The following is a 27,209-nucleotide window of genomic DNA, read 5'->3' on the forward strand; positions in this document are numbered from 1 at the left end:
GTCATTTTTCAGGGCTTTCCTAGAGAAATCGGGAATAGAGCCCGACTTGTCCATTAGTTATATTAGCACCTCAGTGGGGAGGCTCTGGTTCCTTTTCCCCAGGCTGTGAAGGACAAAAGCTTGGGCCTGCCTGCAATTGTCCACCTGTCAGTCAGAGTTGGTGGCAGCCAGAAAAACTGTCAATGCTCAGATCCTCAGATAAGAGTCCTGTGAACCCGGCTGTGTGTTGTTAACTCTGTTAACACACTCGTCCATGTTACAAAAAACAAGTAAGAAAAGCCACTTTAAAAAAAAAACAACCCAGTAAATTATTGCTAGAATAGAATAGAATAGAATAGCTTGCTGTGATTTTGGTGTATTTTCTCTTTTTCTGAGTACTAAAAAATTACTGTAGCTATTTTCAAGATTTGGTCACTGTTTGCTTTGTAAAATAATTACTTCAGTGTGGTGAATTTGATGTTAATTTAATTTAATGAGAGGCTATTGAGCAAAGAGGCCATTAGGTTAGTTGACTCAAACCCAAATTTTACATCATTACTATCCGATTTTTAATGAATCACTAAGAATAAAAAAAAGGAGCATGTAATCATAGTTTTTGCTTTTTTTTGTTAACTTAAAAAATTTGGCTCAGTAGCATCAACAAACTCTGGTTTGTTCAATTCACCAGCAAAACTAGCTTGGTATTTAATATTTCTAAATTGGCTTGAGGTTTTTTCTTGCACAAAGACAGGAAACAAATGAAAACAGTTTGCTGGGTCAAATTACAGCTCCAACACTCTCATACCAACACCTGGAAAGCTCTTGGAATAACATTTTGAATATTGTTTGCTTAATCTATAAACAAACTGTTACAGTCTGTGGTTTTATAGGGAGTTTAACAAATGTTGTGGGTGGTCAGACAGCCTGCTGCCAAGGAATACTTCCAGCAAGCAATTTCTATTGCTAAGCCAGTTGTTGTTTTACATTTCTTCCCATTTACAGATTAAACAAACACTATAACGCTTGATAATTAGAAAGCTTTCGAGGTTTTGGTGGTGTGTCTTTGAGCTTCTCCTCATGCCCAATTATTCCCAGTCTCTATGCTAAGCTACAGAAAGCTAAACGAGTCTCTTGCTGCCCTAGCTTCACAGTGACCACAGACAAAACATAAGCAACATTAAAGAATCTGTAAAGTTTCTTTAAGTTAAGTTTGATTGTGTTACTTTTTGAGTAAATGCTTCCCCTTCTTCCAGTTTTTATGTTAGCTTGTGCTAAGCTAAGCTGCTATATCCGATGCTAGCTTTATGCTTAGCAAACGGAAAACAGATATCTTAAAGTCGGGAAATATATGTGTATCCACATATGTTAAACTTTCCCTTTAAAGAGAATTAACAGCACTATGCTATATGTGTGAAATGTATTTATTTGTTTTTCTTTGCTGTTCTTTTCAGTCTTTGCAGAAGAATGGACAAATCTCCAGCATGACTAGCCTGAACGGACACTCGGAGGACAACACGCTAGCAGAAGGTGTGTATGCGTGTGTGTTTCTGTATTGCTTGGAGTGTTTATTTACTCTGTGTGTGACTTTGGGAGCTGTTTCTTTGGTGAATGTGGTTAAGCGGTGACCATGTGTGTGGGTGTTTGTGTCTGGGGTTTTGTCCTATGTCTTAAGCAGCAGCAGAAGGTAAGCTTGTTTGTGTGAGGTCTGCTTTCAGTGTGTGTGCGTGAAGAATTCTTGTGTGCAAATGTCTTCATGGCTTTGCATGATCTAGTTGATACTAACCTAATCCCTTTGTCAACACACAAGGGACAGCTACATGAGCTTTTCTCACTGGAGCCGCACACACTCGCTCTTACATGCCCACATACCAAGATACTCCTTTACTCTCTTTTTTCATCTTTAGCTTAGCAGTTTACTGGATTCGAACTGAACTTGCATTCGCTTCTTTTGTGAATATACATATATCTCTTGAAAAATGGCAGAAATCTAACTATTTTGTTCAATAAAATTAAGAGTAACATTTATTTCCCAAAAGAAAATATAAAAATATTGATTGGTAGAAGATTCTTTATACAGAAGTAAGCCTCATTTGTTATTTTCTGACAAATGAGACCTACTAAAGAGAAATGGTTTATTTTGAAAGATATTCTAAGGAAATTGTAAATCAGTTATCTTTTAAAAGCATTAAACAGTAATAAACTGTGTAAATTAGTTTTAACATGTGCATCAACCTGCTCTGTTCATCTCCTGCAGCGCCTGTCCATCACTAAAGCTGCGTTTGTTTATTTTTAATGCTATCTCTATCGTGTCCCGCTCAGTCTGGGATGGCTGCAAGGGCACGTACGCCCTCCTTAAATATTTATCAGGCCATGACCCAGGGCCCAGCACAAAGCAACCTGTGCACTTCATAATATGTTATGGCCCAGGGGAAGGAGTAACCCTACACTACTTAAAACACAGAGATATGTCACATACTACTCTGTCAAATAACTTATTTAATAAGGTATTTAATGAAGCAAATCTGTCCATCCATAGAGTAACCCAATACTCTTCTCAGTGCCGAAGTACAGATTGTATGAGTTGATGTGGCATGTAGACTTGAGCGAGTAATTCTGTTGGGAAAGTAGTTGCTTCTGTGGCCCTGTACTCTAATTTAATCACTATTTGGAAATTTATAGAGCAGAAAAGAGGGTATTCAGATGTTTACCTTATTGGATGTACTTGGGTCGTATGCACAAATAGAAACTGCTGATTAGTTAATTTATTTGTAGAAAACCAAATAATTTAATTTAGGTTAAAATAATTAAATTTTTTGAACACAAGTGACTCGTTTGTTTCTGAAGACCTGATTTTCTAACCCTCGATCTTAGACTTTTGGCTGTAGTCAGTTTAAAATCATCTGTGATAAATGAGGGGTGTCTCTAACAATATACCCTGATTTTTCTTCTTTTTCAAGATTTTTTTTTATTAATTAAGTCTTTAAACTAGCGATTAAGACCATGACCATCAGGAAGGTACATACTGAAGGTCGCAGATCAAGTGAAAAACTTGGTAATTTTATCCTTAACCTCTTTAAATTTGGGCTTTTTTAAAGCCAGAGGAGTCACCTTGTGCTGGCCGTTACACAAATTTGCTTTAAAGCACTGCCTTCACCCAGGCTTAAGATCCGTGGTCCATCCTGCTAATTGTTCCAAATTGGAAAGTTAAAAATTTACATGGAGATTCACTTGAACCCAATGCATATATATAATATTTCTTAAAAAAAAGAAATCAAATTTGTCTTTTGTTTGACTTTGACAAAAAAAAAACAATGTCTTATTTGACCCCATTCCACCTGATGTTCTCAGTAAGCCGGACCTAAACAAAAAAGACAAAAAACTGAAAACATCAGAGGTTCTGAAGAACTTTCAAGGCTACAGATTAGAAGAGTACAGGGGAGTGAAAGGAAGAGAGTTACACAATACACAGAGAGAGAAGATAGAGGAGCAAAAGGTATGGAAGAATTTCACATCCCAGCAGCGCTCTTCCTCTTGCGCAGCCTGATAAAGGCAGCAATGCATTATGGGAGACAGGAAGAGAAACAGAATCTTTCCGATAACAGCAAAAAACAACAAAAGACTGGATGTAGATCAAAAGACCCGACACACATGCAAACCCACAACCATAATCTCTCTCTATCAGGTAAAACAGAGTGTTTATAGTTAGGAGGCCAGCCCAGGCATGAAACTCCCCAAACACATAACACACAAGCCAGTAGTGTAGTGGCCTCGTTGAAGATGCCTCCTAATATGATAAAAATCCATATGTAGGTGATCAAGAAGCAAAACATATATGTTGGATATATGTTTAGAAATGATATGTTTAGCATATATGTCAAACTCAATTTCCAGTACCTTTGTCAGCAGTCAACACGCATGAACCAGCCACTAACTAAAGTAGTATATAAATAAATAGCATATAAATAACTGAATTCAACCTAGTACCAATTTACTCAAAACTTAGCACAGTATTTGTGAAAGAGCAAATGTGTGGTCTAGTGTAGATTTTATAGGGCCATTATATTTTTATCAAAATGTGATAGGAAATTCTCTACATTTCTATTTGAAAATCTTTCCTTAACCTCCTAAGACCCAAACTCCTCCGTGGCATTCGTTTTTAATTGCTCTTTGATATTTGGGCTGACTGGGACCTGATGAATGTAAAAACAAAGAATTACCCGATTCTTTTTTTCTTTTTTTTTTTACCAAAATTTTGTTTCTGAGAAAAATAAGAGCCACATATGAGGATATTGGTCTAAAATTCCAATAGCACAGTGGCAGTATAACATCCTCGTAAGTGGATATCAGGCCCTTGTAGAGCAAAATTTCGTATTTTGGTCTAAACAACCCAAAATGTGATGTCCACATATGTGGACGCCAGGTCCTAGGAGGCTGCCAGAGGCTTTGAAATTAAGGGTTTTATGACACTATCCCAGGTAGACAGAGAGGAGTTCAATAAATATTGCATGTTTGTAAAGTTCTGGAGTTCTGTAAATTTTTGGAGGCAGGAAGATTAAAAATAGGTAAAGAGAGGAAACAACATAAATGATGCAGCTACCGATTACGTAACCCAGTGCAAGGCCTCGACCCTACAAAACTAGCTCCAAATGCATCAACATCACTTCATTTTTTTGTCTCCCCTATCGCTTTTTGTGTACACTTTTTAATTATATTAGCAACAGGATAGATTTTTATGTGCTCTGTTTTCCATTTAGATGTGCATAAAAGCCTGCATGTGTGATTCAGGGGTGTGGATGAGTTAGGGGTGTAATGGGAGCCTAAAGAATGACATGAAAGCTGAGGTAATTCACTGGCCAGAGCATTGAGAGACCCTCCCAGATGGCTCACAGACTCAAAAAAAAGAGGACAGATTAAGTTTTGTGGAAGCCTTCAGAAGGAAGATACTGCTGACTGTGTGAGTGTGTGAATGCGTTCGGACATGCCTGTTTATCTGCAGTGCGACCGGACATCATTCGCTGGTCAAATCATCCGTGTTTGTTTGTTACATTCCACCCACGGGACTGGTGGGTGCGGTTCACCAAACTGAAGTCAATTTAAAGAACGCATTCATTAACGTGTGTGTGCGTATCAGTTTTAGATACTTTAAGAAATGTAACTGGATTTAAAGCTTTCTGTCATTCACTTCAGAAATGCTGCTTCAGAAATTATGTTGAAATGTGTTTATAATCATTAGGCTGAGTCACTTCTGGGTTTATAGGTTGTTTAGAAAGACATCACTCTGAGCTTAAGCCATTTGCTTGTTCTGACGTCTTATAGACTAAACAATAAAAGTAGTGGACATGCTAATAAATACCGACAGCTTCTCGTCAGAGCTTAGTGATTGTTGCACAAGGAAAAGTAAAGTAAGCAAAGGTTTTTCAAGTGCTGCTGGTCCCTGCTAGTTCCCTTGTGTCTTCCTGTACTTCGTTTTTATTACTTTTTTGGTTGCAGGTGTAAACTTTAACATTGTGTTGCAGTCTGGTAGGCATGTGTGTGATCGTGTTTAATGTGAAGCCATGATTTCATCCCAGGATGGGCTTGCTCGGGCTTGGCTCCGGGGAATACATGACTGCGTTGCCAAAATGTTCATCATGCCTGTGGAAGGGACCTCTCCCTCCACTTAAGCTCTGTCTGATCTCTGCCAGTAAAGCTTCGAGTTCCTAACACAATCCAGCCGCTGGATTTCTCCTCTTGGATTCCTGCCCCATATTACTTTTACATTCCAACTGACAATACTCATTACAGTCGACAGTTGTGGTTCAGATGTTTTGTGCATCTTTTTCTACTGCCCTTACAGTACTGGAAGGAATACGTGCGCTCTTGATTTGTACTGTGAGTGCGAGGAGGCTGCAATCCATTAACTTGCCTTGAGATGTCAAAAAGATTTCTCCAGCTACAAATAAAGGAAGATGTCCCACAGGAAAGTGTTAGAGAGGCTGAGTTTTATACCGGAGTGCTTGAAAGCCCCTCGGTCCCCCAAGATCCATCGTTGTGCAGTTATGACTGCAATTATGTCCATTTGTGCTGCATGTTTTATTTAGTCTTTAGGTATGAAGTGGGTGCTTCAGGGTAGGAGATAATAAGAGAACTCTATTAGAAAGCTGTCAGCTGCTGATCAGGCAGGAGGCTTTTCCCCTCCTAGTCAAGCATAGCTTGCAGCTCATAGGGGTAACAAAATGTTTAATGTTGCAGCTGTTTAACTCTTGCTCAGTTTTAAAAAGTCCACATGATCAGCAATAGAGGAACAGACAGCAATACCCCGCTGAGCACCAATCTACCGATGTTTGTTGGATTTTGGGTGGGTACGTTCAGAATTCAATTCAAAGCTCTGATTTCCTATACCTGCTTTCAGTCATGTCAGCAGCAGGCCTTATTATTGATTCCTAGACTAAAACCTTCATCTTATGACCTTTGAGATGTGAGCAGCTGAATACTCGCCACTTTAAGTTGACATTTCTGTGACATTTTTCTGTGTTCCTGTTTTTGCTTTGTTTTGTTTCTCTCTAACATCCTTAAGCCTGTAAGATAAAGCAGGATTTTCTTGATTTTCATTCCCTTCTTGCCAGGTCACATCACCATGGTAGCTTATGCTGTAAACCTAACCTGGTCTGGAGTTGATTATATTCTAGATTAGAGATTAGCCACCTACTGCCTAATCAGTTCTCTGGAAAATATCATCACCATTGCTGGAAGATCCCGCGGACTCCTGTGTGCAAATTAAAGGAGTGTCTAAAGTTCTTCGGTAATAAATAATGTCTGTGTTTCCCTGTTCATGAGGAAGAAATATAAATTCTTAAATGTAACATTATTTTTCCCCCAATGGCTCCCACCAACAATTCTAATGTTCTATAAGCACAAATATCTGATTTGAAAACTCAGCACCTATTTGAATTCTGCTGGCTTTGTTTGATAACAGCATCAAGGTACCTTTATCAATGCTTAAAAAGCATTGATAAACATGACAAGTATGTTTTATTTTAAATTTTCACTGTGTTTACATTTCTACAGCTTATTGCAAAAGTCACACAAAGAGGAAATTTATTATTTATCATTACTTTTGGCTGTTTAAAAAATGATGGTGTAATATGCAGCTGACAGGAAAGTGACCAGCATCTGGGCTATCTACCAAAGCAGTTTATTAGTCTAATATATATTTTCCATCTACTCTTTTTAGCATCTAAATGCTCAGATATGTGTGCTGGCTATTCCCTGCTGTTGTTTGCTTCCTGCTGAGTGGATAGTGCACAGCTGTTTTCATGTTTTTCATTAAAACATGTTTGTGCTATAGCTGGAAGCAGGGTTTATGTTACTACGTTAAAACAAATCTAAAGAGTTACAGAAAAGAGGCTAAAGAACTTAGTGGAGCTGATCGGGGATTCAGTTTGGACTGCTAATTATCAGTATGGTGAAACTGTGAATGCCTAATTTAACATTCAACAAAGATATTTTAATCTGTGATTAAATTAATGTAAAAATGATTTATTAAAGTAGCCTTAATGTACCTTGCAGATGAGTAGAAACTGAGAAAGAATCTTTTTTGCCTCAAAGGTAACCCTCGCTGCACACTTTTAACTCTTAAAATTCCTGATCATTTATTAAAATTCATGCAAGAAAACAATCGTAATCGTGTTGTTTTCAAAATCCACCATATTCAAAAACTAGAGCTTTTGAGCCAAACCACAGCATATGAAATGACTAAATTAGGTTGTCAGCTCAGCAGCTTTTAAGTAATAGTCCTCAGTGCACCGGACCTAACAGTTCAGTAATAATTAGATATTTATGGTAGGCTCCCATCAGAGCTTTCAGACCCCCACAGGACCTGCTCGTCTCCATGGGCACTCCTCTCTCATCTTCTCCGGCATCAGGGAACCTAATCTCCCTCTCCCTCCCTAACCTTCTTCTGAAAATGGGCCCAAAATATGTTTGACCCCTCCTCCCCTCCTTCTTTAATGAAATTATCGAGACTCTTCCTAAGCAGTATGTATCCATAAATTATCATTAGTCATTTGTACCTTAAAATTGAGAACAAAATGCTTCTTAAAAAGGTACCAGGAATTAGCCAGTGAGACGAGGTTTTTCACGTGTTTTGGCAGACATTTAGCATAACCGTCTTGGTGCAGGATACCTGATACTTGTACAACTGAGACTACCAGCAGTTGTATCAACAAAAGTCACAAATAATCCAAATTGTTGTGGAATTATTTCCCTCTGTGAGCCGTCTCAAGAAAACTTTGATTTGAACGATCAGTTGAAAGTAAATGTAGGGTTCGGATCAGCATTTTTATACATCAGTCACAGGTAAATGAATATTTGCCAAAAGCTAATGTTAAACAGACACTGGAGTAAGAAAGGAGGATGAGCAACGAGAAAGATCATAAAGGAACCTGAACATGTGAGCCACCTTTGGGTTGAGCAACATTTAGTAATCAGCATTGTGCTTTTTTTGTGGGGGGGTTGGTACACAGCTTTTATCTGGAGTTAGTTTCAATGCACACATTCATTTGAAATGCAGATTAAAGTGAAGCAAAACACACATGAAAGCCTGCATTCTTGTTAAACTGGCAGCTGACGTAAAGGAACACCATTCATCTCCATTCATTTGTAAATGTTGACAGGTTTCAACCTCTAGGAGGAGATCTTAAGATCTCCACTTCTCCGTTTATACATTCCAGTCTGTACTGCAAGACAAGATGATGCATAACAACAACTGGAATGCCAAATTGCTGGGCCAGATATTTCAGGAATGCAGAGGAAAGTGTAGATCAGATGGCAGCTGTTGGCTAAACATACTACTTTGTGAGAACTGTCTCTCCTCGCCCAGATTTATAACCCCCTTTTTGTCTTTATAAAACTTAAGAAAGACCAGCAGTACAGGAAGTGAGCTTAATTGTCTCAAATGTGATATTAGCCAGTTGCGTGCAAGTCAATATTCAATTTAGTGGAGCCAGAAGCTTCTCCCTGATTACTGAAAGCTGTAAACATGACTGTCCCATTGTTTTACAGCAAAACTAAACAAAAACATGGGAGGCATCACAGTCACGGTGTACGCTTCATCACACGACATCACGTAATGTACGGTCTCAGTAAGAAAACGGAAAGATTGCTGGACAGAATGTGCAGAGGACAGAATGACTGTAACTCGAGGAAATGGGAAGAGGAAACTGTGATGTCAAGAAGTGACTATTTCCTGTCCAACATTCTTATCCATCCCTCTGGCCCACACACAAACTGGGGAAGGGGTGGGATGGGGTTTAAAGTGGATAGAAGAGACTGAGGCGAAACTAGTGGGGTAGGATTAAAGGGGATTGCAGTGTGGATTTGGGGAATAAACTACAGTCTGAAAAGGAGAAAGAAGAATTAAAAAATGTGGAAGGCAGGAAAGTCACTGAATGAAAAAATCTCTCAGATCTTGAGGGCAGTTTCACACACTTGTTGGCCTCATTTCCCTTTCCTCCAATTATTTCAATATCACCCAATCCAGCCCTTGGAGGAGTATGAGGCACTTTCTTCTGTGCTATCTAATGATGTCACTCACTTATTTACAGTCACCAAAAAGCCCCTCCACCCAGCACCCTAAACCCCCACCCGCCCAACCACTCAGAACCCCTCCTCAAACATTCCTGAACTCCAGCACGTTTTCCGATTTATCGAGATATGCGAGGCATGTACTGCACAGCATAACGTAACAACACAACTGGTCTTTGTTTGTAGTAAAAAATAGAAGTTTTAATTAAAGGAAAAGACACTTGTTGTTTCACCCAACATTAAAGCTATACAACATTTGCATTTCATGAAATATTCAACCCTAACACAGCATATAAACACTGCACCATTTAAATACAGTGCTGTGAAAAAGTAACTGTTCCTCTGACTCTATTGTAAAATCAAAAGTTAACTATGATTGACCACATTTTCTTAAAAAAAAAAGTGAAGCAGAGTAAAAGATATCAAAAAGTAACGATTTAAAGAAACTCAGGAAACAAAAAGTCAGTCTGGAAAGGGATACAAAGTTATTTCTAAGGCTTTGAGACTCGAGTGAACCACAGTGAGAGCCATTAACCACAAATGGAGAAAAGTCGTAACAGCGGTGAACCTTCTCAGGAGTGGCCAGCCTAGGAAAATCACTCCTAGAGCGCATCAACAACATCTAAAGAACCGCAGCCTTCACTTGCCTCAGTTAAAGTCAGAGTTCATGATTCAACAGTAAGAAAGAGACTGGGCGAAAATAGCATTCATGGGAGAGATCCAAGGAGAAAACCACTGCTGACCAAAGAGAGCACAAAGACTCGTCGCACATTTACCCCACAAAAAAACACCTTGAAGATCCCTCAACAGTTTTAGGAAAGTATTCTGTGGACTGACGAGACAAAAGTTGGAAGGTTTTAGTCACGTTACATGTTAGAGTAAAACTAACACAGCATTTGATAAAAGAACGTCACACGAAGACTCAAACACGGTGGTGGTAGTGTGATGGTCTGTGGCTGCTTTGTTGCTTTACAACCTGGGTGACTTGCTGTAATTGATCCAACCACGAATTCTTCTCTCAACTGGAAAATGTCCAGCTATACGTTTATGTTCTAAAGCTCAAGCAGTTACTTTTTCAGACAGAGGCAGGTAGGATTTAATAAATTCAATCAGAAATTAAAAACTCAGGTTACCTTTGTCTAATATTAAACATTTATTGAATGATCTAAAACATGTAATTGATCTTTTTATACTCCTTTTTATACTTTCCTTTCAAGTTCAAATAAGCAATGTAAAACAATCAGATCCGGGCTTCCCAAATGTAAATACTTTATGGTTTTCTTTGTATGAAAAAACAAACAAAATAATCTAATTCTGTGTATTTGAAGGATTTCTGGCTCCAAACTTGCAGATTTCTTGCTGTTTGTAATTATTGGCCAACGGCAGCTCAGCTGGATTCAAAATTGTAATTACTTTGTGCTCTTAAGTTTATATTAAGGCAAACATAATAGTGCAAATATGTAGTACATTTGAATTGCAGTAGTATCAAGTCAGGCCAGGCCAGCATATTTTGTAGACATCTTTGGCAGCAGGACAAATTTAGAGTTGATTGTTCTCTGCTCTGTTTTTAATAATGGTCATTTTAAAGGGGATAGGGATCTTTCCTTTATTGTCTTCAGTGTTTCCCATACAGTGTAGTCTAAATACAATACGTCTCAGCATGTATGGAAGTCCAGGAATGTGATTGATGTGGATGAGTCACATGAAGGAAGCTGGCAGGGAAAAGGAAGACGTGGTTTGACCTACTGGAGGCACTCTATCTAAATTCCCTTCGGTCTGACTCAGTGTTCACTCAGCACAGTATCCTGTCAAAGCGGTCACTTTGTACGGGACGGATAGTGAAATAACTCTTTAATGAGTCAGTAACCGAATAACTTGGATGATTCAAATAAAGAAAGACTCACTGGTGTGTCTGAATGAAATTCTTTTTAGGTGATCAGCATCAGAATAATTAATCTGTAATGACAAGATTTTCTCACTCTAAACCTGTTATTGCACAGATGGATTAAAGTTATATTCTTAGTTAGAGTTAAAATAAGTCTCTATATTACTATAACCAGATCATGGATATAGCATTCATCAGCAAAAATCTGAAGGTTTAATCCATAACGTGATAATAGTGTAATGCTTTATAACTCTATTTAAGTAAATAAAAGAGAATCAAATGACTAAAGTAAAACTGAGAAATTCTGGAAACCATCTCCTCATATTGAGCTTGATGACAGGTACTTTCCAGCCTTCTTGTGACTGTATTGTTTCTTATTAGGTGTTGGGGAACTTTGGAGGCAAATTTCCAAAATAAATGTTTTCTCATTCTTGCTTGGTAATAGATTTGACGGTTCAGAAAGCTGCAATAGTTGGTGCAAAGGTTCTGAGCTGCAAGTAGGCAGACATCTGGGCTCTTTTACTGCCTTCCCTTTAAAATATGTTGTCTATATGGCAGTGTATTTGGCAATCTAATAAAAATCATACTGGTCCCTTTACACATGTTTTTTTTTCTTTGTTGCAAAGATGAACTCTGTTGCTGAGCCTATGCAATGATTTCTACAGCTCAAGCATGTCTCTTTTTTAAGATCACAGTTTTCCAGTGTTGATTTCTTGTCTTTTTTTTTACAATTTGATTGTCTGCAAGCCCAATAACTCCTTCACAACTGACTCAGTTTAGTAAAGCTGATAAAAAACTCACAGGAAGTGGTGTTAGATAAGGAGAAAATAATATTTCTCTTGCCCATGTTCCTTGGTTTGCCTTGGTTTTTTTTTAGCCTGACATTCTGGAGGTTTAAAAGCTATAAGAAATGTTTTTTTCATAGCATATACTGAAAAATCGGAGCCGACTCTTCAATCGTCTCACTTCTGGAGCCGACACTTACCTTGATTGCTTCGGCTAGACTCTATGTCGATTAACTTCCTCTATGTGAATGCTTTTTCTCACACTTTAAACCTCAAGCACATAAACATTTTCGGCGGCCGCTTTCAGACGGTGCTTGATTACTGTTATCACCCATTTGGGGGGCCGGCTAAGGTGGAGTTCACACATTCCTGTGGGACAATGTTAAAGTGTGACAGATCTGATTATGTTGGTATTTACCTGAGGATTTATCTGCATTCCTTGTCGTCTCTCTTGCCCCACAGACAAAAGCCGAATTAAATGTGTCTGTATTGGAGCAACTGAGCCCCATTAACATTCACAGGGGGCAGGCTGGAACTTGATGGCAGTTCCCATTCATGATTTTGGTGCTTTAAATGAGAACATACTTGAGGTCAGTGTACTAAGATGTCTCAATTTCCATACAGTGCAGTTAGCATCCATATTAAATCCTGGATTTCCCTCTGGGTTTCCTCCATCAACATTCCTCTACATGATTGGTGACGTGAGCCACGACACACTGCACGGAAAGCCTGGTGGCCTCCTTAAGAAGTGGAGTAGAGGGGATTCAGGGGGGATGGGGGCGCTCAAGACTGTTTTACAGTTGCTATTTTAGAAATAACATAGCCATGAACACCCACGTCTTTCCTTAAAAGACAGTCATGGGTATTCAAAGGCCGGAGAGGACACCTGTAGAGCGCCCATCCGAGGAAACAATGTGTGTAAAGTTTGCGTCTACGTGACAGTGGGGAGAATAGATGGGACTGGGGTGGGGGTCGCTGGTGGTTTGTACATGTACAATAGTTTTTTGAAGAAGTGGACGACAAAAGCTTCCTCAAAAGGTCACACGATGAGCTCAACTTGTTCAGGCTGGACGCTCAGGTCTGAGGGAGTGTGAGCGGATAAAGGATGAGGAGGAGGAAGAGGTGGGGGTGGTGTGTGTGTGTGTGGGGGGGGTTCATTCAGAACAGCTGAAGAAAGGGAGGTGGGAGGGAGGTAGGGGTGGTCCTAGCATGACATGTGTGTGGGACTATTGAAATGTGTGTGGAGCCCTGATTTCTGTTCATACTGACTGAGAACCACTGGAGGAAAGAGAGAGAGACACACACAGCTTCTGCCCTCTGAGTTAATAATAAGGACGGAGCCAAGTGAAAGAGAGTTAACCTAGTCCGCAGTGAAAGAAATCAACGCTAAAAGGCTACATAGTGTAGGATTTTATAGTTTTGAACTCCAGGTTTTTTTTTTTGCATCTTTATTTATTTTTAAAAGTTTTTTGGGAGAAAGGATTTTTTGGACTTCTACCAATGCTTGGAACAATTACGTTAACAGGTAAGGAGAAGGATTGAGTGGAATATAAGCAATTGCATGTGGACACATTTGGTCTTTTTCAGTACAAGATGCAATTATATCAACTTAAACGTGTAAATAAATAGAGGTGTGGCTGCTGGTTTACTGTGCTTGCATGAGATAATGTTTAAAAGTTAAATGTTGTGATTTATGCTTTTGCTTTACTTTGTTATTTGAGGGAATTTCGAAACCTAAAGCATGTTTTTCTTGTACTGTATGAGGGAGTATGGCCAGAGGCATTGTTGTCCTGAGGGTGTGGTTAAGTGAGTATTGTGGTTTGTAGCTTTCCCGACACAGATGAGTGATTTCACTTTGGGTGCTTCCATTGATCACTATACAGTAGAGCCTTGTTTTTTATTAAGTAAAGTAATCCTGTTACACTGTTACAGTCCTTCTAACAAATATTCTAAGTGTTAAAATACTGACCTACTTCCTCTCATCCCAGAGTATACATCCCTCACCAGCTGCCAAACTTCTTAGTGAGGAAATAATTCACACAGACAGCTGACGATTAGAGATGTATAACGATGCATGCACAGATATGTTTTGAAACCTTGCTTTTAATGTGTGTCGTCATCTCAGCCAGCTGCGCTCCGTGCATCCCATCATGTGAAGTGTTTCATTAGATCAGAGTGGGATCCCAATTCCCAGTGGGGTTATTTAACTTAGCCACAGAGGATATAGGGAGGGAGGAGACAAGGGGCCTATGGAATTAATTACATGCCAGGACTGTTCCTTCTTCTGGGACATCTAACCAGGAGATGTTTCAGGCTGGGCAGGGTTGGACTGTTTTGCTTCATGGTGACCCATGGTTTTGGTTTCTATTGTGCGCTGCTGGTTAATTCAGCTTAATTTTGGTTTGTCCTGAGAGGCAATTATGCAGCTGTTGATGTGCCCCACCCCCCTTTGGAGACACTGAGACACTCTGACCACACCTTTCATACAGACGCAGGGTGCAAGACAGAGTCTGTTAGTCTCCTCTCTGTTGGGAGGACAGGGGGCGGGGTTGTCCCTACCTTGGGTTTAACTGACTTCTTTTGTTTTAAGGCTTCAGGTCCAGACTAGGAATTATAACAAGGATTTGCATATATTTTATAATGTTTTACATACTGTATAGAAAGAATAGCTGCTATTCATCCTCCCAACTGACACACCCACCCCCTGCAGAGTGGAGTACATGAACAACAACCAGTTTTTTGCAGTAGTGACAATATTTAATACAAGTGCCTCGCCTCGCCACATGCTCTCACACTCACACATAAACAAAGCCTGTCTCCAGTGGAGAGAAGCATTTCAGCTATGAATGTGTGTGTTTGAGATATGTGACACCCTCTAAAGTGAATTAGAGGGTTGGATGCACCCCCCCCCCCCCCTCTCTCTCTCACACACACACACACACACACACACACACACACACACACACACACACACACACACACACACTTCTGCCCCTTCATCTCTTAACTGTCTCCTCCTCACCCCTTGTAGCCACCTCACCCTTCGCTCTCACATTCTTTCTAGTACAGTCGTTACTTTAAACACCCTCCTCTTCCTCCTCCCCCCCAGATAAGAGTTGTGTGTCTAGAGGGGAAAAAAAGAAATAAGAAAAATTATGGGCTGGAAAACAGAGATCAAAAAGAGGGGAGAGATGCCAGTAGTCTGTTAAGTCAGCATGGTTCCTGTTTTATTATCAACGTAGATGCACACTACTGTTGCTGGCCTGGCTTACCAACTGTCTGACCCCTCCTCTATACACATTTACTCGGAAAAGTCTTTACTACATCATTATGCGCTCTATTACTGATTTTCTGTTGCTAGCATATGTAAATTGAATTTGCAAAACGTTTAACATGGGTGGGGTTTTTTTTCTGCTGGTCTGTTTTGATGTTTTTTGGTGTTGCCTTTCCAGTTTAACAAGGGTGTGATCGGACCCTGAAAATCACACCTACGTGAGAAAGAGAGAGCCCACTGCCATGTGACACTGATGTAATTAAGAAACCACTCAGGCTTGTTTTTTTCTCCCTGTTTCATTCGTGTTTACATCAGCTGGGTAAAGTTCGCAAAATCCTAATAATTTTCAAACTTCCTCGGGGCTCCAGTGTCTCTTGATAAGAGGAAAGCTGACCAACCCCCTTCCTTTATTTTCGGAGGCCAGAGAGGGTTAGAAGACTATTGTGTTTGAATGCGTATGTGCCTTGGGAAGGGGGTGGGTCCCCATCCATCCTGCTGTGGTGGAATTTGGGTCAAGGGGATTGGGACTTATTCTAAGGGGGGGTAGTAGAGGACTGTATTGTTTGTTTTGTGTATGCTATATGGGCACAGGCAAGACACAGTTTAGCTGAGAAAAAAACAAACAAATAAGCATTCTTGAAATCTGCTGGGATTTAAGTTCTAGTTATGTTTAGCGTATCCTAAATTCTTTTCCTAAACATATGGTGAACCGCGTAGCTCACATTCCTCTCAAGTCAAATTCATGCATAAGATATGGGCGTGCCCTCGTTAACAAGTTGGCATACAAAAAAACACAAACTGTTTGGGTTTTTTAAAACCAAAAAACATTCAAGGAATTTGATGACTTGAAATTCATGCCTATAATTTAGAAAAAGGGATGTAGGCGCAGGGAGAGTTGTACATTTTTGTGTGAAATGGGAAAACTGAATTCTGCTTGGAAGTAAATCGTTGATCTGTGAAATATGATTTTTCATGTTTCAAAGGTTTTCCTTCCATATTTTAAAGTCTGCCTTGTTGGTGACTTGCAAGCAAAGGGCATATTTCCCACAGTGTGCGTAGATTGTGGAATGCATATCTGCCCTCCTGTGTAATCATGTAACCTGATATCCAGGCATTAAAGTTCTGGGAATTTGTTTTGAGAGTCTAGGGGTGTTAGATGTGAGGTTTCCCAGACTGCACTGAGATCTGAGGACTCCCTGGCAGGTCGTCGTCACCCCCCACCCGCCACGCCTTCTTCTGTCAAAACACAGAGATGTGGCAGGCGTGTATGCGTATGTGTGTGTTGCATGTGTGGTTTTCATTTCTTACATCATCATGCACCATTTGCCTAGCAAGTGTATCGCTACCAAGAAATCACTCGTGATAATGGAAAGTGTTGACCATCAAAGGCAACTAGATGCTATTTACACGTTGCACAATAGCAGAGTTGCTTTGTAGACTTCTGGACAATAATCTGCAAATTGTTGAAGGATTGCTTGCATAACACTTCCAATCAATTTCCATTTGGGGATCACTGTTCTTTATATTTCTACGTCAAACCTTTTCCTTTTTACGTCAATGCCATTTCTTTGGCATGTTTACGTAGCGAAGGATTAGTGGGAGCAGATTGCAATTTAGTAGTAAAACATGATCTCTGCAAATGCTTTCTGTTTAACTTCTTTTTTCTGCAGATGGGGGTGAGAGTTTTGTTGAAGATATAAAACTTTTTATTGTTTTTACTGGGTCATCTCCTCAGAGATTTTTATGGAATGCTGAATAATTTATGCTGTCTCAGCCAATAATTTGATTTCCTCAACATAACCTGAATTTGTTAAATTGAATATTGCCTATTGTAGCTTTATATCAATGTCATGGGAATGTTATTTGTGATTTTTTTCTGTAGACAGAGACAAGTAGTAAAGTCCAGTGAGAGATTTGATCAACATCTTACAGAAAGTTCTTTCTCTTCTCTTGTGCTCTCAGTTGGCCAGCCAGATGGGGTGTCTGTGGGTCAGAAGGAGGACGCTACTGAGACCATGGACACCATCCAGGATGAAGTGACCCCTCAAGTAAATGGAGAAAAAGTTGATAAAGAGGCCCCCGATGCAAATGATATTTCAGCTGCTGAGGAGAAGGCTCCGGAGGAACAACCTGATGATGCAAGTGAAGTTGGTTTCAAGAAGATCTTCCGCTTTGTGGGCTTTAAGTTCACCCTCAAGAAGGACAAGAGTGAGGAGAAAGACCCTGTGAAGCTCCTGACAGTCAAAGATAAAGAAGGAGAAGAGGGCAGTGGGACAGATGAGCCTGCGAAGGAAGAGGAGGAGAAGGAGAAAGAGAAGGCTCCTGCTGTTGATGAGAAAAGCACGGCTGAAGAAAAGGAGGCTGATGCAGAGGCAGCTGCTGTTGAGGTCACTACAGAAACTGTAAAAGTTGAAACCACTGAAGCCACGCCTGAAGGTGCTGCTGCTGCTGAAGCTGTTGACGAAGCAGTCAAGGAGGAAGGAGCTGAGAAGGAAGGTGAGAGCACTTCACCACCTCAGGAGGCTGCCATGTCCCCTTTCAGGAAGTTCTTCAGTGGAGGTCTTTTCTCTAACCTGCGAAAGAAAGCGAGCATAAAGAAGCCAAAAGAGGAGGAGGTCAACGAGGTGGCTACTGAGGAGGAGACTGCTAAGACCGAGGAAACTGTTACTGCTGTCGAAGAAAAGGAGGTCAAAGATGTGACAGAAAAGGAAACCGAGGAGGAAGTGTTGGAGGCTGCTGTTGAGGAAAAATCTGAGCCCAAGGAAGAGGCAGCGATTACCCCACAGGAAACAAAATCAGAAGATCATCCAGAGCCCGAGGTCACAGCTGAAACCCCTGCTGTTGCAGAAACAACTAATGATGAGGTAAAACAAGAAGAGCAAAAAGCTGAACCTCCCACAGGAGTGGAGGCAAAAGCTCCAACTGAAGTGACATCTGAGGCTGAGCTGCTGTCATCTCAGGAGAAGGCAAAGCCTCAAGGAAGCCCCCTGAAAAAACTCTTCACTGGAGCTGGCCTAAAGAAGCTCTCAACTAAGAAACCGAAAACCAAGAAAGATACTGAGGCCAAGCTCACAGAGTCTGGGGAGCAGGCGGCTGAGCAGCTCCAGGCCTCCACAGAGCCAGCAGAAGCTCCTAAAACTGATAGTGGGCCCTCATCTCCAGAGGAGTCGGGAGAGCATGTTATTGCTGTGGAGGTGACCCAGAATGAGTCTAGCCAAGAGACTGAAGGTGAAGTTGGATCTGATGGAGAAAAGAAAAAGGAGGGCATCATGGCCTGGTCCTCATTCAAGAAACTGGTGACGCCAAAGAAGCGTGTAAAGAGATCATCAGAGAGTGAAGATGAAGCAGCTGCGGAGAAGCCAGCCAAGTCGGCCACCCTGTCCTCTTCTGAGAGTGCTGCATTAGCAGATAAGAGTGTTGAGGAAGAAGCTAAAGAAGATAAGCCCTCTGAGGAAGAGCCAAAGACTGAAACCACTGAGAAGCTGCTCAGCAGCACCGAAGAGCCCAAAAAGAAAATGGACACCTCTGTTTCCTGGGAGGCTCTAATGTGTATGGGTGGACCCAAGAAGAGGGGCAGGAAGACCTCTGATTCCGATGATGATGAGACCAAGATTGAAGAGGAAACACCAGCAACAGCAGAAGTAGAAAAGGAGGGTAAAACAGAGGCTGCAACTGACACTGAAGGTGAACCAGTTTCTTCACCAGAACCTTTGCCCAGCCCCCCTGAAAGAGAGTCTACCTGGGGTACCCTAAAACGCATGGTTATGCCAAAGAACAAGGCCAAAAGTGAGGAAAAGCCTGATGAGTCTGCAGAGCAAGTCCAGTCTGACAGTGAAGCACCAAAAGATGAGTCATCCTTCTCTCTGAGGAAATTCTTCCCAGGACGCAAGAAGAAGAAGGTTGAAAAACAATCTTCCACTGACCAGAGCTCAGGAGAGGAGGACTCTGAAACTCCAGCTGTGGTTCCGCTTTCAGAGTACGATGCACAAGTCGAAGCTGAACCCGAGGCACAGGCAGAACCAGCTCCTGTCCAGATTAAGGTGTCATCTGAAGACAGATCCCCTTCTTGGATCCCAGCCGATGTTGAAGACGCTGCTGATAAACACGATCAGCTGAGTGATATCCCAGAGGAAGCAGAGAATGCTGCTACACCAAAGTCTATAGATACTGACATCGCAGAGGATGAAACTGAGGACCCAGCCATGCTACCTAAACCCCCGGGACGCACAGGTCGCCGACTCTCTGTCGCTGAGGTCAAGCCTGTCGATCCAGCTCCAGCTGCTGCAACCACCCCTGTTCCTCAGACACCCAAGTCAGAGAACGCAGAAGAGGTTATGCAGGGTGTTGAGTCCCAAATCAGTGAAATCCCGTCCCAGACATGTGTGGCTGTAGAAGATGTACGATTAGAGGTAGCTGCTGAAAAGACGGAGCCTGAACCACCGATTGACAGTGCCAAGGCCACAACAAATACCATCCTCGAGCCACATACTCACGATGACGCCATGGCTATCTGCACTGGCCTCGGCACCAAGGAAATCGCCAAAGTAGCTCTGGAGAAGCCTGCACAGCCTCTGGTAGAGACTGTGGCGGTGATCCGTGATTCTCTGTGCTCTGAGGTGTCAGTGGAAGAGTTGGACCCACCTACAGTGGAAGCAGTATTCACAGAAGACCCAGTGTTGACGGCCCAAGTGCAGCTACTAGAACCCACTGAACTTCAAGTTGCTGTTGAAAGTTCAGGGAGTGATGGAACTATTCAAGTTGCCAGCTTGTGTCAAGAACCGGAGATTGAGAAGGTTGGAGTCGTGAACACTGTCACAGAGGAGTCTGAGGTCCTTCAGCCCACCACAGTAAGCGAGAACTCCCCTAAAACTGTGCTAGTCAGTCCCATTGCTCCGACCTCCGAAGCGGTTATCTGCACCCAAAGTGTTGAAGTCTCTGAGGTAACTGTAGAGACCAAGGAAGTGGAGATGGAAATGGAGCACTTTGCTGCCACTGAAGAAAATATCCCTGTACAAGAGGTGTTTCAGGCTACAGCTGCAGAGATGTCATCAGACATATGTGAAACCACAAAGACCACCATCACAGAAGAGACTGACCCGCCCATTCCTGTAGTTCTTCCAAGTGAGGCGGTTCCTGTTATCATAGATACAGTCGTCCTTGTGGCTCCAGTCAGTGTGGAAGCAGAGAAGGCGGCGGCCACAGAAAGTGCCTCAGAGTCTAAAGTAGCCGATGTTGAACAGTTCAACTCGCAGGAAACCACGAAGGAGGTTGCAAAGACCGCAGAGGCTGCTGCCACCCCAATAGTAGAGACAGTGATCAGTTCACTTGTCTCTAGCGAGAAGACTAGCAAGGCCAGTCTTCTCGCTGGCCTTGCTAAGCAGGCCAGCGAGAAGACAGAGGAAATCAAGGAGGAAGCCCAACAGGTCAGTGAAATTGAGGTTCAGAGCATGGCGATTGCTCAGACTGTCATTCAGGATGCTGTAGATAAAGTTTCAGAAGATGTACCTGAGCCAAAGAAGCCTCCCACTCCATCAGCTGCCATCCCAACACCAGTCCAGGCAATAGCAACAACAGAAAACGAGATCGACATCGCAGCCGACGCACCAGTTGTCACTGAGACCCCTGTTCCCATCGTCTGTGTAAAACCAGTAACAAAGTCACCTCAGCCACTCAACGTTGCCATTCAGGTCATTGATGCTATCCCAATCGAGGTCACTGAGAATCTTGAAGAGGTGGAAAAGAAACCAGAAGAGGGTCAGAAGCAAGATGCAGAGATTAAAGTAAGTGAGGAAACGCTTAAAACAGAAGAAGCAGGACAGGTAAAGGAAGAGAGTCAGGAAAGTGAAGAGCCTGCACAGGTCAAGGAGGTACAGAGCAAAGATCAGGAAGAAGCTCCTGAAAAGGTGGAATCACAATCAGAGGAAACCAAGCCTGAAGCTTCCTCAGAGGAAAAGAAAGAGAAAGTGCTTGAAGTCCACATGCCCATCCAGGTGGTCCTGCAGACAGCGCTTGTGGTTGAGGAACCATCAATCGAAGAAGAGGCCGTTGAAGAGTTCGACAACAACGGTCCTGCAGCTCAAGACACCAACGCACCACCCAAGAGCAGTGGAAGCGAGAAGCTCCCGGTGCTGGAGGAAGAACCTCAAGCGATAAATGCAGTGGAGGATGCAGCTGGCACATCGGAGGCCGAGAAAACACCGTCAAAGTGTGCAGAAGTGATGGCGCAGGTGATTGAGGTGATCGAGGAGGCTGTGAAGGAGATCGAGCCTGTGTCCACAGAGATCACAGCAGCATCATGAGCAGGTGAGGCTAATCTTTCAGCACTGTTATATTGTCTGTTTGACTGTCTCAGAACTTTAAGTAGCTTCTGTACTAATAGTATCTCAAAACTTGAGATTTTTTCTTTTTAAGCGTAGTTATTTACAAAATTCCTGTGTTGGCCTATCAAACAATCTTCTCATAGTGTTTTTTTTTTTTTTAAAAAACATCAATGGGTCCTGCTTTTATTAGGGAGTAGGGGAGGGGATTTGCACTCTCACCAGATGAAAAAGCTTTTGTTCAGGCTATGAGTAACCAGGGGACCTTTGATATCAAAGCAGGAATGCCGCCATTGACCCCTTCTTTGTAGGCCGGGGTCTTAAAGGGAAGTGGTGTGTGTGTGAGGGGCAGATGAACTTGTGCTGAAAGGCTGATTATGATTCCTCCGCTCCCTCCTTCTGTTTTTCTTCTATCACAGGCTCAGTATGGAGTCAAGAAACCATGTCGGAGTATGCATTTACTAGACTCAATTACAAAGCTTCAAAGAGCAGGCATTTTTCTTTTCAGTTTTAACTGAATTATCCTCTTATAGTGAGCACAGTTTTCGAAATACAGTGTGATGTTACCTGATACGACCAGATACGAGGACAAGGGGGAAACTGGGCGTAGTTCGCTTAAATATGTATTAAGCAATGCAATGAGAGGCTGGACAGGAACAGAAACGGGAGATAAACACAGTAATTCAATATGATGCTAATGCTAATTCAGCCACATTTAACACAGCTTTAAGATGAGATTCGGAAGATTTTATTTCCTAATGTAATATAACAGAAGACAAGATCCAGCCATTTCTTCTTCCTAATATATGTTTTATGTGCTTCTCCACTGCAGCAGAAAGGAGGCGACTGATGCCTGGGAGACGCACTGTCTGGACCAGGACATGAGTGATGAGGGAGAGAAAGAGAGAGACAGTAAGAGACAAAAAGAAGCTGCTCTGGGAGAACATGTTGAGAACGACCTCGGCCATTCCGCCCAGAGAGAAGAGCAACAGCACCGCCATTCTCTCCAGCTGCCCTCCCACCTGTATTCCAACCCCGTCCTGCAGCCCTGTCACCGCAACGTGACGACCCACTGTTGCACCCTCACCCCACCCACTCACTCACACTTTTCACAAACACACACTCATGCATGTCTTCTGCCCCAGAAGCATCCCATCTGGCTTGTAGTCAGTGCAGTGTATCTACAGTGTCCCAGTGACTTTCCATTGCCCTTGTTGCACACCGCAAGAGTCAGCAACCCGGCTGAGTGTGTTTCTGTGCATATGTGCGTGTGTGCGTGTATGTGAAAAGAAGGAAGAGTAAGATGGTCTTAGAAAGTGACGAGATGGATTAATATCCTGTAAATTGTATTTATATCTTGATTATTCTTACATTCACTCCTAGGTCTTTATTTTTTTCTTTATTTTGCTCTGTTTTGTTATTGTATGGACTTTGTTGCCTGTTTTTTTAATTTCTAATATTAAGCTGTGATATAACAGGTATTTTTGAGCAACATAAGAAAGCAGACTTTAAAGTTAGATGCCCACGTCTACAGTATTTCTTACTAAATGTATCTGGATGATCAGAATTTACCAAAACAAATGTGAAAGTGTTACATAAAAAGTGCTTAGTGTATCACAGCTTTAACTGTCATTTTCAAAGGTTATTAGGATTTGTAGCAAGCCATGGTACAAGTGTTATTCCTCTGGCAGAGAAAACAAGCAGTAGGGGCAGAGAGTATGATGATACTTTTCAGAAATGCATCACATGTTTGACTTTTGCCACATTCTCTTGTCACAGTTTGTCCTTCGCCACTCGACACCCCGATCAAAATGCAGCTCAAAGTCGATAAGAAAACAATCACTGCCTGGTTTACTGTAAAAACACATTGTTACTCATTGTTTCATGTAATAATACAATAAAATACTATTAAAACCACCTCATCTGATACTGTGACACAGGCATGCAGTAAACAGTGCAAAGAATATTGATGGCACTTTTGCGCATTCATGAAACACTTGCACTTGTCTGCAGTGTTTAATGACCCTGTTTTCTGACTTTCTCTGTGAAATATGTCTAATTGATGTGAAGCAGTTTAACACTTTCTCTGCTGCACTATATTTACATTTGAAATGAAATTTTAACGCCCTCTGCTGCCTACAAAAAGCACTGCAGCCCATTAGTCTTCACTCATTGGTGTCATTTTCTTTTGAACTTCAGCTATATGTTAACTAAAAGTTAGTAAAATGTGAGATCATCATCGTCCAGTTTTGACTTGATCTGCGCTTGTTCACCACGCATGGTCGCTCAGGGTCAACAAATTGGCACAAGGGAGGATGTGGACCAAGAGGTTGATCAATAAAGCGTGGTACCATAAATTAAAAACAATAGCTCATTTTACTCTTAATTTAAAAGCCAAATCAAGTTAGGATAAATCAGGGAGTCGTGGTTTCCATTGCTCACAGGATAGGAAATCAGTTGCATCCAATTAGATTCCCAAAGCCTCTACTCAGCTACTTTGATTTGGGCATCAAAACTCAAAACCGAGTCAAAAGTCGGGGCCTCTTTTGGAGATTTATTGGCAGATGATTTCTGAATATCTGCGTCATCCCTGTGATGCAGTTTCACGACCAAAGTAATCGCTTTCCTATTTGTCACAACTCCTGAACAATGAATTAAAAGTAAAACGAGGAACCTCTTCAGATGTGAGTTCTATTATCCAATCAGTTTAATTTAGTGGGTGATGCTAGTAGCTCTGAAGGCTCCCCTTTCACTCAGCTTTATTGCCAAACAAGTCAAGGATCAGGAAGTCTGGACCATTATCTAGGTCACCACTTCACTTTGCTTTGACCCCAGAGGGCCTGTTACATTAGTGATATTTGCTTTATTTAAAATAAGTGATTTAAAAAGAAAAAGGCAGACTAAAGACTTTTGCTATTGCAGCATATTGTATATTAAGCATTTAGGGGCACCCGCCCACCTTCAGTCCTCCCTGCTTTTTGTAACACTCTTAACTGTGAACCTGTTAACATTTGTACAGATTGTATACCTACTGTATGTACTTAAATCATATTGTTGTAATATTAACGATTAACCTGCAGGCATTTAGCATAATATTCATGTAGCATGTCTGTTATATTTCCCAAGCTGTTAATAGTAAGGATTCAGAAACTTCTATATTTCATTCAATAAAGTTAGAGAAAAACGGTGTGTAACGTGAATACTTTAAATCATGATGACTCACCATCAGGTAACAACAATATTTAGTGATTATGAAGAGTGCATAAATACACTTTGGTATAATAATGTGCAAAAGTCTTAAGCCACCCCTTATTTCTTTAGATTTTGCTTCCAAGGAGCTGTGTTTTTTAAAGTGGTCTTGAGCAATACTTCTCGAAGCTACTTGAGGTACATTACACCAAGGAAGCACTACTGAAAAAAAAAGGTATGACTACCAGATTGTTGCACTGTGACAGCACCATACCAGACTGAACCCAGAAAAAAATTGTGGGATAAAATAAGACAGATTATAGTTACTAAATGACTACAAATCACTTTAAATTTGAAAAAGGAAAGAAAATTAAAAGTAAAAAACAGAAATAAATGAATACATAAGAGGACAAAAGAAAAGAAAGACTCATAAGAGGGAGAAATTGATTGAAATGATCAAAAACCTCACCTTATGATAGTTCTTGTTTTAAATACAATATTTGAGCGAGCTGACTGGAATTTTCTCGATACTGTTAGATAATAATCACATATTGTTATATTTGTGCCTTTAAAAAAGATAATTCCTCAGTGGACAGTTAACTCCTGATAAACCTTTTTACAAGACAGTCATTCAAATCTGTGGTTATAAGATGCAAATATGAAACCAAAAATTCACCTGAATAAATGTCCTACTTTGAGTTTGTCTCCACCTGCTGGGCGGTGGCATGTTTAGGGTGGAGGATGTAGTTGCAGCTGTCCTGCAGGTGGAGGTGGTGCAGGACAAGCAGAGCAGCAGATTTGTGAGTGTTTTGGACTTGAATTAAAAAGACCAAGACGTGCTGATGAGGCTGCTGTGTGAGGTAGAGACAGGTATAAGGATGTGTATAAAGATTGGGTCTCGCTGTATTGCTCAGGCTGCTCTACAAAATCTATTCACAGGTGCAATCCCACTACTGAGCAACATGGGGGCTTTGACCTGCTCCGTCTCCGACCTGGGCACCCCTCCTTAGGTGACCTGGTGGTTCCAGGTTCCCCCAGGATCACCATATCGATGCCGAACTTAGTGCGGACACCCAATCGACATAGCCTGCTGCAGCTCAGAGCTCGTGAGCTCAAACGATCCTCCAACCTCAGCCTCCCGGTAGCTTGGATTACAGGCACGCGCCACCGCACCCGGCGAGAAGCAGCTACGTTAACAGGGCTTTTAACTATGTCTGAGGTGACATCATGACACTAACCTGCTGCCCATCATTAGCAAAGTTGTAATGATGGGCAGCAAAGATGAGGAATGAATGGTGCACAATTGTTATATGCAAGTTTTTAGAAAGCTCGTGGTTAACCCAAGAGTATTTTGTCACAATATCAAGAAGAGTAAAGCTTCAATGTCAAGAATAGATAGGAATATAGGGAATTATATATTTTTATTTAAAGACAGGACTCACATGTTTTCATTTCTAGTCTTTAAAACCTGTCTCTATCAGGGACGTGCAGAGAGGTTTAAAGGGGCGGGTGCTCAAGCCCCTCTAGCCCCCCCTCTGCACGTCCCTGGTCTCTATCCATCTAGTATTAAATCTTTCTGGGAAACAAGTATGTATATTATGCACACACACAAACACACATGCAGCTATTACCTATTTCTTGTTTTTATACCTAAGATGAATTATTGTTGAATGAAGACATTTTTCAAACAAATGTAAAATGTGGGCAATTGTGTTTATTGGGTAAAGGAAAAGGCAGAAGGGGGGGAAAGGATAGAAAGAATGAAAGAGAGAGATGAGAGAAAACCCCAACAATCCCCTCTGAGCAAGCAGCAGGCGACAGTGGATAGGAAAAACTCCTTTTAAAGTGAAAGACACCTAAAGGAGAAACCTATGGCAGAACCAGGCTCAGGAGGGGGCAGTCAACTGCCGGGACTGGTCGGGGGGTGAGGGTGAAAAAAGAAAAAGGAGGGAGGGGAAGGGGGGAAATGAAGATGGAATAGAGGTGGAGGAAGACGAGCTTACATCAGGTGAGAAGCAGCAGTGCCCCTCCTCCAGAACCAGTGGAAGCGTTTTTTCTTCTTTTTCAGATACTCTTCCACCAGCACTTTTTTCTCAATGATGAGGGTTTTCAGCTCATCGATTGTTTCTGCGTTTTCTTTCTCAAGTTTGTTGCATCTTTTCACCATGTCTTCTAATTGTTCTTGTTTTTCTTTAAGCTTGTCTTTCAGTTCTTTA

At 41.5% G+C, this 27,209-nt stretch overlaps 1 protein-coding gene across 2 annotated transcripts in view; it reads left to right on the top strand.

Moving 5' to 3' along the window:
* Nucleotides 1-24,993, top strand: part of akap12b (A kinase (PRKA) anchor protein 12b) — a 53,652-nt gene extending 28,659 nt beyond the window's left edge. The window contains exons 2-4 of one of the 2 annotated variants that reach the window (XM_026194215.1): nucleotides 1,431-1,506; nucleotides 17,450-21,790; nucleotides 22,637-24,993. In XM_026194215.1, coding sequence (XP_026050000.1) covers nucleotides 1,431-1,506; nucleotides 17,450-21,786 — 4,413 coding nt within the window. In that variant the 3' untranslated portion in view covers nucleotides 21,787-21,790; nucleotides 22,637-24,993. Of the gene's footprint in view, nucleotides 1-1,430; nucleotides 1,507-13,446; nucleotides 13,739-17,449; nucleotides 21,791-22,636 lie in introns of those variants that run through there. The other variant, XM_026194216.1, reaches the window with a different exon arrangement.
* The last annotated feature ends 2,216 nt before the right edge of the window (nucleotides 24,994-27,209 follow it).

Source organism: Astatotilapia calliptera, chromosome 15, assembly GCF_900246225.1.
Source record: "Astatotilapia calliptera chromosome 15, fAstCal1.2, whole genome shotgun sequence".
Lineage (NCBI taxonomy): Eukaryota > Metazoa > Chordata > Actinopteri > Cichliformes > Cichlidae > Astatotilapia > Astatotilapia calliptera.